General features: G+C 38.3%; 1 protein-coding gene across 3 annotated transcripts in view; it reads left to right on the forward strand.

The window, feature by feature from the left end:
- The window catches only part of GABRB3 (gamma-aminobutyric acid type A receptor subunit beta3), a 115,040-nt gene that overhangs the window by 68,598 nt on the left and 32,653 nt on the right, over positions 1 to 13,789 (forward strand). For all 3 annotated transcript variants that reach the window (XM_072030577.1, XM_072030571.1, XM_027446784.3), the window contains exon 4: positions 12,787 to 13,007. In XM_072030577.1, the coding sequence (XP_071886678.1) occupies positions 12,787 to 13,007 (221 nt within the window). The remainder of the gene's footprint in view (positions 1 to 12,786; positions 13,008 to 13,789) is intronic.

Raw genomic sequence — 13,789 nt, forward strand, 5'->3', positions numbered from 1 at the left:
GTACAAAATTATTTTCATATGCAGTTGAACCAAAAATGAACTGCTTAAGTGTTCCAGGTCACAACTTCTACTTCTGTCCCCCCCTGAAACAGTAAGTCGTCAGCCCTGACAGTGATGCTTATTAACACCATAGGACAGTCACATCAGCTCACAGACAATGCAGCAGAGTCCTAAGTGACTTAACAGCATGCTCCGGGAAGATAAGGATGTAAGAATGGTGTTTTTAAGATAGATCAGAAGTCCATCTTTCTTAGTATTGCATTTTCAACCATGGCCAATGGTGAAGGCTTAAGAAGAGTGTAAAAATAGACTGAATAGTGGTATTTTTTTGATATTCATCCAGTATCAAACTATGAAACAGCTTAGGGGCTTCCCAAGACCTTTGTATATTTCAGGTGACAAGCACTGGGTAAGAGCTGCCCAGTTTAAACATGCATATACACCGTGTATCCTTTCATGTGTTTTGAGCCTAACATCCAGTAATTTCTTTTATTGCTCTTTTCTTTCTTACCAATGAAGAACTGTCAGCCTCCTCCACATTTTTGTGTGGAGGACTGTAAAAACAACTTTTTTACAGATACCTTCCATATAACTCTTAGTTGCTTCTTTTCCATGAACAAAAGTCCTTGTGTGATTATTCTATCATTACGTTCTGGGCATGTTCCAGGCCTTTCATTATCCTTGCTGCAGTTCTTGGGACCTGGTTATGCTTTGTCCTGTGTGGACCAGATGTAGACCAGAACTACACATGGTATTTAATATATAAGCATACTAATTATGGCATGGTGATTTTCTTTTTTTCTATTTCTTTTCAATACAGTCTCAAATTTATGTTTGCTTATTTTGACTTCACAGAATACTGAACTGATCTCTTCATAAAACTGCTGATTGATATCACAACATTTTTTTTCCAGAGTGGTCTTAGTTAGCTCAGAAGCTATGACTCTTTCTGTATTTAAGATTAATTTTTCTCTATTTGCTTCACTTTCCATCAGCGTTGAATTTTATCTATTTTATCGCAAGGCATCCAGAATGCTGTTGTCCTTCTGCATCTCCTCACACTCACATCTTTCTTTTTTACGGTTCTGAGAAATGTTGCAACAAATATAAGCATTTTAATGTGCATTCTCTAGAATCATGGAATCATAGAATATCTGAGCTGGAAGGGACTCACAAGGATCCTCTAGTCCAACTCCTGGGTCCTCAAAGCACCACCCAAAAATTCAGACCAAGTGTCTGAGAGTGGTGTCCAAATGCTTCTTGAACTCTGTCAAGGCTCGGTGCTGTGACCACTGCCCTGGAGAGGCTGTTCCAGAGACCAACCACTTCTCAGTGTAGAACCTTTTCCTGATATCTGTCCTGAACTGCCCCTGACACAGCTTCAAGGTGTTTCTTTGGATCATATAATTGCCACAAGAGAGCAGAGATTGGCGCCTTCCCTTCTGCTCTCCCTCATGAGGAAGCTGTAGATAGAGCATGATGAGGTCTCCCCTCAGTCTTCTCTTCTCCAGGCTGAATAAAGCAAGTGACCTCAGCTGCTCCTCAAATGTCTTGCTCTCCAGACCTTTCATCATCTTTGTAGCCCTACTTTGGTCACTCTTTAACAGTTTTATGTCTTTCTTATACTGTGGTGCCCAAAATGGCACACAGTACTCGAGGTGAAGCCACACCAGCACAGGGCAGAGCAGGAGAATCCCTTCCCTTGCCTGGTTAGCAGTGCCATGCCTGATGCACCCCAGGATATGGTTGGTCCTCCTGGCTGCCAAGGCACACTGCTGGTTCAGCTTGCTGTTGACCAGCACCCCCAGATCCTTTCCTGCAGGGCTGATCTCCAGCATCTCTATACAGTCTGTACGTGCAGCCAGAGTTGCCCTTTCACAGGTGCAGAATCTGACACTTGGCTCTTGTTAAACTTCATATTGTTGGTGATTGACCAGCTCTCTGTTTTGTCTAGATCTCTTTGCAAGCCCTCACCATCCTCGATGGAGTCAACAGCTCCACCCAACTTGATATCATTCATGGACTTGCTCAAAAAATCTTTAAGTCCATAATCCAAATAATTTATGAAAACACCGAAGAGGGCTCCTAAAATGGAGTTGTGGGGAACCCCACTAGTGACAGGCTGTCATCCTGATGTAACCCCATTTACAAGAACCCTTTGGACCCAACCCACCATTTACCCATCTTATTATGTTTTTACCTAACTATATGCTGATCATTTTGTCCAAAAGGATACTGTGAGAGACAGTATTGAAGACTTTAATGAAATCCAGAAAGATTACATCAACTGCCCTTGTCCACTCTGTTTATGAGAATGATGACCAGAATGGAGCCCTGCACAGCCCCCCCATCCAGGTCTGCCAGTGACCTGCTGTTGTGAAAAATGACTGTTAACTTTTGTTGATTGTTTGTTGTGTTTTTTCATGGTAATTAATCCATGACTTTTTTGTTCTATGAAGCTTTCTTTAAGACCATTTGAGGATTTCTCACAAATATTTATGCCCTTAGCAAATCATAGCTTTTGTGTTTTTGTGGGCTTTTTTTTTAATGTTCTTATCATTTTTTTCTAGTTTAGATGTGACTTCATATTTTTGAAGTGCATCTTTTTCCTTCTAATGAAATTATTTATCCAAAATTTCAACCATTCTTTGTTTATTTGTTACTTAACAGTTATTTTTGATATACAGAAGCTCATGTTATGATGACTGTAAACAATCTTTTCTCCAATTTGGAGCCAAGTTTACTCATACTTGTACATTTTACTTTTTGAAATTAAATAGTACTCTCATGAAATTTTAGACTTCCCATAGTTTTAAAAGATAACTTCCTAATTCCAATGGGATTATATAGGAAGTGATCTGTAGCAGCATTTTGACCCATGACTTATGCATTGCTCACAACTATGTCAAGAGTGTCTTGTCTTGTTTCAGGTTTCACCAAAAGCTTCTTCATGAATCAGTCATTTATGGTGTCATTTAGTCTCTGTATCACACCCCAACCTGACATTTTTCCAGTCTATGTGGGGGTGATTAAAGTTTCTAATTACTAATTTTTTTATTTTATTTTATTTTATTTTGCAGCCTCTTAGATCTATCTTGGCACCTCACTGACACCATTGTCATCCTGATTAGGCAGTGGCAATTTATTTCTCATACTTACATGGGCCTGGTTTCTTAATCCATAGAGACTGTGTGTAACATTCAATACAGTTAACTATCTGATGCAAAGCTTTCTTTAATAGTACATCCTTCTTTTTTTTGCCTATGTGGTTTCTTTTGTGTTACAGGTTTCCACTGACTGCTTGCCTTCTGTGATGTTTGTGTTAGGTCAATATTCTCACTTCAAACTAGGTATCCTACTTCCTTCATCTTATTTTCAAACTTCTAGCATTTTAATAGCAGCATGTATGCATTTGATCTGGTTGCTTATTTTTCTATGCTAGTATTTTTGAGAGTAGAATTAGTTTAACTTGTGTCCTACATGCATTTTACCACCTTAACCTCTTTCTCAAGGATATAAATTTTTTATAATTTTACCTCTCTATGATTCATCACCCAAGGCCAGATATTCTTCTGCATTTTTTTTCCTTTCTAATCATCATAATTCAGCTCCCTTCTTTAGTAACCTTTCTATTGTTTAGTGTCAGCAGCTTTACCTGAACCCTGTTTATATACAGACTTTGTTCTAAAAGTTTATCTGGTTCCTGATGGGTCTACATGTAAACCTTTCACCCCTATGCTATTACCTGAAAGACTGATTCTACTGTCAGCATGAAAAAGCACTGCTGAAACAAGAGCAGAGGTAGATGATGGAGGATATGATTTTTATATTTGAGGAGGCTATCTGATTATCATAACTGACATGTTCTGAAGAATACTAATCTCTGGCTGAAAACAATGTCATATAATGTACCTTGCTAATGCTCCTTCCCCCAGCCACATTTTGGTCACCCAAAGGCCTAGTGGGGAAAATGATTTCTGGCCTCATAAATGTGCTTTGCTGTGTCTGAGGTGTCTGAGGTATCTGTGAGGTATCTGACAATGGCAGATGAATTAGGTAGATAATCAAACAGTGATTATAGGCTGTACCTGTGGTAGGAAGAATCCAGTTCTTTAGATAACTGGCCTGCATCTGTAACTGGCCTCCTTTTGAATTTGAAGAGCACCACTGAAATGAGCATCTCCACCTAGCACAGCTGTGTACAAGTAATTTTGCTGCAGAAGAGGTGTTACCACACTGCACTAGCATAACACCACACAGCATAACTGTCTGGTGAGGAAAGGGATATTAAGGGAGATATACAGACTCAGTTTTAAGTTCTCAATCATTTTACCAGATTTCCTACGAAATAAAAATACTCACCTTCTGTCCCTCCAATTAGTACCATTTTAGGAGGAATATTGCAGTACACAACTAGCCCTTTCTACATTCAGTTATTTAAAGTCTGTAAACATACTGCAGAATACATTTACAACTTTTTGTCTGTGCAGGAATCCTGTGTGGCACATATGTGCTGATGTCAGAAAGTAGCCCAAAAGATAGCCTTGCAAAAAGTATTTTTACTATAGATGGTTGAAGAGGAAAGTAACTAACATATAATCCACAGCAGAATCAGTTTTACTCAATGTATTTAAAGTAGATACAAACCCCTGAGAGTGTCAGCTGTCATCAAAGAATGCTATTTAAAAAACAAACAAACAAACAAACAAACAAAAAAACCTTTAAACCTACAAGTTGGAAGATTTGTCATTAATTATCTGTTTCATGTTGGTCGTTTAGACTATCCTGTTTGTGGCTTAAGAAGTTGAGCAACGCTGCAGTTCAAAACCCTCCTCACTTTTATTTCTGTGGTGATATATCTTTTTTTCCTAATTACAAAATCTATTAGCAGATTTTTGCAGAGTGTTCAGGTCACATGAAGGAGGCGAGACATCCCCCTCAACAAGCCATTTTCCTTTAAACTTAACTCAGCCTAATTTTTTAAAGGGCATTGGCAGGGGACACTCTCTTTTCCACTACTTTCACAAGCCTCAGTATGACAAGAAGTTTGTGTGTGGGTTGAATATCATGTATATTTGAAGTATTTCTTTTTGCATGCAGCATTTGGCTTTTTTTTACTCATTTATTTTGCTTTTTACCAAGTTACATGAGCATAGCTGTCACGTGATCAGTTTATCCTACCCACAGTAATGAGTTTTTAGCAAAAGCATTGTTTTCCTTTTGACTTACCATGCATCCCGATTTTGTTACTGCGGGATATAAAATTGGATTTAACATTGCCGATAGGGTGAAAACATGAAGTAAGAGAAGCTGCAATATAAGTAACTTGTCTGAAGGAAAGGAAATCGGCTGAGCAGTGAATTTAACTGATCATCTTTCCCACTCTCTTCCACTGCAGAGATATTTATTCTGGTTTATTTCCTTGCTCAAAAAGGAACACATAATATCTGGATCCCAGTGAACGTGCCATTTACACATAAAGAGGCACAGTTACACCCTGTCATGATATAGGGAAGCCTCAGGGTAAGCTCTGGCAGCCAGGGCTTGTCCCAGCACCTCACCAGGAGCAGGCAACCAGGGGCACCATGGCAGCCCCATCCCCAGCACTGGGCAGCCCCAGGGGATGAGGATGGGCTAAGGCTGGGCCCACAGGTGGGGGCCATGTCTGGGCAGGGATATGGGGTGTTGGAGCCTGGCCCTGCTGTTGCCTCACTGTGCCAGGGTGGCCCCAGGGTGATGCAGGGGCCTAGGCCTGGGCCTTGACAGGATGGTGGCATCCAGGTCTGTAGGTACCCTCCAGGCCTGGAACACTCAGACTTCATGGGCTACAATATTGAACAGTACACAGAGAATGTTTCAAGTTATGTATTTTAAAAGCATTTGATGTCCAATATGTTCCCACTCGCTTTCTCAGATGGCATTTTGTTCATACTGCTATTCTCAAACAGGATTTCCTTTAGGACTGTTTGGTGGTTCAGATAATCATAGACAACAAGTAGGAATTTGGGCATCAGCCTTGATGCTCTAGTGCCAATGAGATTGGCTGGTTCCCAAAGTCAGCAAAATAAATAGATTGGGAGGTGAGACAATTTTAAAAGTTTTCCTCACACCAGAGTAAATATTCCTTTTTTTAACCAAAAAGTGTAAATGGCAGCAGACACGTATTTCAGTTTTCATTTAAGGGCATGTTTTCCTTAGCCCTCTGTTCCTAAATATAGTTTTGTGTTATTTGTTAACTCTGGTGTGATTAAAAAAATATCATACAAGTTCTAAAGTGTCTTTTAAAAAAGTCTTTTGATGATTTTATAGTGACAAAAAGACTGTAGAATTTTAATCTGAAATATGGTTTTTACTGAAAATTGTTTTGGATGGTTTTGATGTTCAGTGAGAGCAAATAAGAATGTCATGGAGCTACGTATTTATAGTCACGGTATTTAGAAGCCATTTGTGTATGCACAGTTCTTAGTACTTCCATCACTGCTGTCCTGGTACACCTTGTAGACACTGAAGGGATTATGCATACAGTAGACTAAGAAATAGGAAGTATTGAACAAATACAACAAGTAAGATCAACTTAAAGAACTTTGAGTTTTTTTTTTCTTCCAGATTTTTACTGATAATTCAAGTAATGCCAAAGAGAGTTATAACTTGACGTATTTCTGGAAAGAATGATGCAGAAGTGTGAGAAATCCTTTGTTCTCTAAAATGGGTACCTACTAGACCTGAAAATTTTATCTCAAATATCTCATAATAGACAAAACATCCCATAGCTTTAAGATTTTAGGGCACTAGCTCATTTCTCCAACTCACTGGTGGCACATCCCGTGACTGTGTAGGAGGCACACTCCATTAGCTGTCAGTTCCCATCTCTCTAAGGTCAGCTGCTTCAGTCGTGGGAACTAGCTGACAGCTGATAAAGGTTGATTTTTTTCTTCCCTGTTAGGCTGTTAGCAGGATTTCAATTAGTGCAATTAAATGTACCTGTTTTCTTGAGGTCCTGTCAGCTCCAAAATAAATAAATTTGTGCTGCATGCAGCAGGTTTATTGTTTCACTGAGCCTAGTGTTTCTTTTCTTTCTGCTAAGTGTTTTTGTAAAGCATAGCTGGTGTGTTTTTTTTTTTAATTATTATTATTTTTATTTAATTAATCTCTTTTAGGGTTGTCTTTTAGCATAGCAACTAAATATTTGGAATTTCTATTTATCCTCCTTTTTAAAGTGTTGTAGTAGGCCTCCGTTGGATATTGAATTTTATGCTTCATCTGTCTATTATAAAGTAGATGTTGATTGCAAATTTACCACACAATTTTGGGCAGATCTTGAGGGGTATAGCAAAGGACCATAGTTTCTTTTAGCTAGCTTTCTGCCACCAGATCAGAGGGTATTATAACCTTGATGTGTAAAAGTGTATGCTAGTTTTCCTTTGATCAGTCCTTTGAGAATAGAAACTCCTGATCACTGTGGCATTGTAATGCCCATGATACTCTTAATCAAAGAAGGAACATTCAAGTATTGTCTCCTTACCTGTTAGGAATTAAATAGCTGAGACTGGCTTCTTGTCCTGACTTATGTCTTCAGACTGAAATATTTGCAGAAACTTTATGTTTGGATGAGAGAACACCCCAAATCCATGGTAGCTTGAATTTGTTGTGGGCAGAGGAACATGTAAAAAGAAAAGCCAACATCTATCTTTTGACAAGTAAGATCCCATGGCCATGGCAGTGCATGATTGGCCATGGCCATTGCCAACAGGGCAGTGCCTGCTGACGGCTGCCCAACTACTCCCTCTGTTCCTGCTCCAAAACTTCTCTGGCAGTGACCACCATGGCTCCCCGAAAAGCTGGGGACCAGGCTGCTTTAGCCAGTTGCTATGTCAACCATGCTCCCTCTGTGTGCAGAAAGCCTGGCACTGGTTGGTATGGCAACCCTCCTCGGAGCACGGAGAGATGCTCAGCGGGGGACAAGCACTTTGGAGGAGGCACCCTGGTTGCGGTGGAGATGAAAACTCTCGTTCCAAAGAGTATGAGAAGAGGGCAGGAAAGACACAGGCTATCATATGTTCATTTGGAAAAGTTTATTTTGCAGTATCAAATGGGTTCTTAGAGGCTAAATATCTCCTTATGCCTATTTATAACTCCATGTGTTTCAGTAGAAGAGGGAAAAAAAATCATGGTAATTTGCTACAAAAGATATCAAGACAACATGGATACATGGATACACTGAAATTAGTGTAATTAAGATACTTGAGAATTACATTTTCTTAACAGAATAATATTTTAGCACTTGACAGAGAAAACATGGTGTGTTTTCAGCCTGTCATTTTGTAGGTGTCAGAGAGAAGCCTGAATGAACATTTTATAGGTGAGATGAATCTTTAATATAACAGCAGGTAGACCAAGAAATGTTGGAGAATGATGTTTGGTGAGGTAGAGTACATGTGTGCTTGTGTCTGTGTGTGTGCATACATCTCCTTCACTCAGGCTGCTTGTGAACTTTCTAACACCAGTTTCAATGCAAGGTTCTGAACAGGCAGTTTTCTTGTGAAAGACTTTGCAGAACAATGGGATTTGGTGACCTTTTTCCATTCACCGCCAACTAACAAAGTAATATATAGTTTAGATGCATTGGGAAAAATCACACTGTCAACCAGTAAAATATAATAGATAATGTTTTTCTATAATGTGAAAGTTATTGAGCATTTTAGAACATTTTGAATTCTGAGAAAAAAATGTTTAAGTAATTATCTCAGACACCTGAATATATTGCTGGTAAATTCTAACTTCTTAAAGTTAGTCTTTCTGAATATGTTTTTATTAAATTATTTTTTAAATTAACTATAGCTATGAATTAATGTGTTCATGAATCTATTTCTCAGGTCTTTTCTGTGTATAGTATGGGAGCAGATTTACAGCTGTGTTGTCATGCATAAGATTCATGAGTTTGGCTTTGCAACTCACTTTGGGCTTATTGGGAAGGATGCAACTCAATCACCGATGGTTCAAGAATAGCTCTTCATACTACAGCAGGCAATTTTTGAAATTATATGAAAGGGAAAGAAAGGGACCTTTTAATTATATAGGGCATGGATTGCCCTATAACTAAGGCATGGATTATCATACATCTTTTTATCCACTAAGTATTTACTTTTTGAACACAGTTAGCATGTATAATATTTGTGAGTGTATAATTCTTGCTTAAGATGTTTTGAAATCACAGATAATACACACAAAAAGGACAGATATATTATGAACTAATTAAGTTGCATTATAAACCTCTTTACCATTGTATCTAAATTCTTTCTCAAGTATTATCTGCTACTTGAGTGGTTTGTTTGTTTGTTTCAAATATGATTTATGGAGGTCTTTGCAGCTGATGAAATTGTTCACTGCTCTGTGCAACAGTTAGAATTTCCTAAAGCTGGCAGATCTGTGTCCTCTTTGACAGATAACAGCACCTAATGCTGAAGCTGCAGTGGGATTAATCTCTTCTGGCTTTAGACACCTACCCTCTTGACCGCTATATCAGAGCTAGTCACCATAAGCTACCCTGGAGGAATGTGGCCCTAAATAAACTTTTCAGGCTACTTACCTAGGGGCAAAAATTCATTTTCTCATTTTACCTAAAAGATACCTAGTGCGTTTTTTCAAATCCACACTGAAACCGTTTTAGCATTTTCCTCTGGAGTGCGGAAAAGGAGAAATAATTTTTCTTTATAGGTACAAAGCCTAGCAAATTAGCTACTCAAAGAATGAATGCTGACATCTTCATAGGTTTTAATAAACAGTTTCCAGTACTAACTTTGATAGAACTACCCAAAAGAACTGACCTTCCCCACTCATTCTATTGTTGCTTGCACTACCAAGCAGTTTCTCTGCCATTCTTATATCCTTCCCTTCCCTTCCCTTCCCTTCCCTTCCCTTCCCTTCCCTTCCCTTCCCTTCCCTTCCCTTCCCTTCCCTTCCCTTCCCTTCCCTTCCCTTCCCTTCCCTTCCCTTCCCTTCCCTTCCCTTCCCTTCCCTTCCCATAAGTGTGATGGTAAATAGCCATGATTTGTATTCATTCTTTCTATCCTATCATCTTCAGAGCAGGTAAGTTGGCAAAAGACCACAAATGTACAGTGATCCGTCAAAGTGTATGGAGGCACGCAGCCTTTCTTGGGTAGTCTGTGTCTGTTGTTTGAAGTCCAGAGAGTAGGATGAGGCAGACATAGGATAGTAGACTGGCATTGCAGAAGATACTTCTTAAGCACTTTCCTTAGTAGATAGCCAGTGAAGAACTGCTATTGAACGGATATTTTGCATGTGATATTGTATGATTTTTACACAACTAGTTGAAGTATCGTTACTTTCAATGCATGAAAATGTAGTCGTGTACATTAGCAGATGCATAGATAGCTGCTTTTAAGTTGAGATGAAATAAGAAGTGAAGGTTAATTGAGGAAGTGCTAATAAAATGCGTACCTCAGAGGCAGTATTCTGTTTTTCTTTCAGCCAAGATGCTGGAAGTTCTTGCAGTTTGCTGGATGTTGCTGGATTTGTGTGCAGTTTGTAAACTCCTTTCTCTGTTGTTCCCTACCACAGTAATTTTAGTTAAATAAATAGATAAAATGACAAAATATTACTGCTAGTATTGTTACACATATTTTACATATCTAGTTAATTACTCCATTCATTAGCTGTTAGCATGTATTTTATTTCAAGCCCAAGGAAAAAGGAACTCACCTAAAATTCTGGGATGTTCAAATGTACTGCTTCAGTTATATTTTAGTGCTATCTGGCACTGCTTCTTTCAATACTATACATTGCCACCCCATTTCTTTATTTCCGCCTGGCATTGTTTTGTCTGTATATTGTGCATTTATACTTAGTGAGCTTTGGTTGGTATACTGCACATGTGTCTACGGCTTTTAGAATCCCCAGTTTCTTGACATTGATGTGCAAAGCATTATAAAAGCCAAGCACACAGCAAATTTTGAAATGTTAATAGAAACAGGCTTTAATTAAGCCGTAACAGAACTGGTGGAGGATGTTCACTCTAACGCATCAGTGTCAGAAAGCCGTTTGCACGGAACAGGAGGAGAGATGCGCTCCTCCCGATGGGAGCGAGGCAGGCGCGCATGTACCTCCCTCACTGATGAGCAGTGACGAGGAGTCCCACCGAAGGAAGCTTCTGAGAGAAACACTGGAGCATGTTTTCCTGAGCAGTCATGTCAGATTTGAGTTTCAAAAGACGAGTTTCCATTCAGGCAGTTCCACACAGGCTCCTTTCTCCCATCGCTGGGTCCTCTTGTTTTCAAAGGTCTCTTATTAGTTTCCTAAAACGGGAACAGCTTGCCCTTGATAACTGTAATGATTTATTTGGTAAGCAATTAAAATTGATTTCTTAAAGCTATAGCAGCTACCTTGTTAGAATGAATCACTGAATAAAAAATGAAAAGGCTCTGAGTATGAAAGACTATCTAGAGTTAAATTTGATTTCAGTAAGAGGCTTTTGGGGTTGAGGGAAGCAGAGCAAGATCAGTGCCTGAAACTGGGTTGTCTCCACATGAGACCCATTACAAGAATGGACCATTCCCAACAGTTGTACTTAGAAACCCTGAACATCCTTTTCCCAAACAAGCAGCAAGCCTGAGGGCTTTTGTATCTCCAGCTTGTAGAACCAGATGCAAATGCAGGTATCCTGTGGCTTGCACACCTGCTGCTAAATATTTAAATGTGTTTGGAGATCACATAAATTTCTCAGTGTTTTGTGAAGAGTTTCATGAATAGTTTTATTGTTTAAAGCATTTCTGTAAATTGAAAATCAGAGTTTTAATGGCCTGTACTTAGTCTCTTTTTTTTTTTTAATGTTAAATACAGCAATATTATTAGACCTGAAAGCAATGTTTTATTTGACTTTAAACATTTATTTCCATATACAATAAAGTATTTTTTTTCAGTTGCTTTCTTCTTTTATTTCCTGCATAAAAATAGGCTTCCTAAAAATTGAAGTGTTCTTCCACACTTTGAAAGTTATGAGAGAAAGAAAACATAAAGGTTTTTCTTTTCAAAAAAAGAAATTTTGCTATTTCATGTGATTTTCTTTTCAGTTTTGCTGGCACTTAACTTTGAAATGTTCCCATACAGTTTTATATATTTGTATAATAGCATGCAGCTAACAAATGAGGCATATTATCTAAGGCTTCTAGGGTGTTTCAATGCAGCGTTGTTATGACATGACCAATGCAAGTTAACAAATTCCATAATGAAAGGAAGATTTTCAAACCTTATCTTTTAGGCGTCTATATTCATATCTAGGATCTCAACTTTCAGTTTTTCACAGCTGCTATAGATCTTTACCGGCAAAATTATGAAAACGAAACATTGACATTAGTATGTGTTATATGTAGCTTGTTGATGAGAAAATCTTTGTTACTGCAAGATGTGTTCTCATGCAGACACATGTATAAGTGAAGTTTTAGCAGCTTATTTTTCAGATATGGTTTAGAACATTGCTTTAAAACACTTCCCATGTTTTTTCAGTTCCTCTATCAGTTTTGAAAGTATTTACAGTATTTACCTATGCTGTTGTTTATTATTCCACAGACATCATTATTTCAGGTAATTTTCAGAAGGATTACATGAAAGAAAAGGAGGACAAAAGATACCAATAGTAGTTGTATTTCTTAAGATTTTGATTTTTTTTTTTTTTAATTACTAACAGGAAATTAAGCTAATGACAGGAAAAAAAATATTTTTCTAGTTATGGCAAGTATGATTGACTGTTGTGCTTCTATTTTTTCTCACCAGGATTACACTTTGACTATGTATTTTCAACAGTACTGGAGAGACAAGAGACTGGCATATGCTGGCATACCTCTCAACCTCACACTTGATAATCGAGTGGCAGATCAACTCTGGGTGCCTGACACTTACTTCTTAAATGACAAGAAATCATTTGTGCATGGCGTTACTGTGAAGAATCGAATGATTCGCCTTCATCCAGATGGAACGGTGCTTTATGGCCTCAGGTCTGTACTTTCATGATGAAGATTTCATAGCTATTGTTATGTATTGTTGATATTTGTTTCCTGGTACAAGGTTATTACAAACAGTGTGCAGCATATTATGTAACCTTCCCTGCAACTCTGAAAGATGCCCGTAGAAAATAAATGACACAGTCAATGTTTCTTAATTTTGCCAGAAGCATCTTCAGTCAGGTTTTATCTGTTTATGTAGAGTCACCATATCTGGAAATCCCAGTGGCTATAGGAAGCAGAAAGGCAAGCATTAATTGTAAACCTGAAAATTTTGTTCCAAATACAGGCAGTAAGATTTAACATGGGCACATATGTTGCCTCTTGACATTACTTCAGTCTATAAAGAAAAAGAAAACCACAAACAGTCCTGGTTACATGGAGTCAGCCACTGTTAGGACCATGAGTCTGTGTACATTGAGTGATTTTTTCAAACAGGGATCAACACTTCAATGTTTTACATTTCAAACAAAGCTACAAAGTGGCCTTGCGCTGACCTGTGCTATACCTGTTTTAGGCTTGGCCTGTGTTTTCTTTGGTTTTGATTGTAGCTTTTACGGTTAGTAATTAAAAAAATCCCTCCCTTAAGACATATAATTACACAAGCAAAAACTTACTGAAAGGCTTGGTAGTATCAAAAAGTTCCTTTATTTGGACAGGTTTTTCTGTATGGTACAGTGATTTAAACTATCCCAGCAAAACAAGTCTTAGCCAATGTAAACTTCATTTCCATCATAGGAAGTTTCTTGTGTTTTTACTTACAGGATAGAGTCCCT

The sequence above is a fragment of the Anas platyrhynchos genome, chromosome 1 (assembly GCF_047663525.1).
Source record: "Anas platyrhynchos isolate ZD024472 breed Pekin duck chromosome 1, IASCAAS_PekinDuck_T2T, whole genome shotgun sequence".
Classification (NCBI taxonomy): domain Eukaryota; kingdom Metazoa; phylum Chordata; class Aves; order Anseriformes; family Anatidae; genus Anas; species Anas platyrhynchos.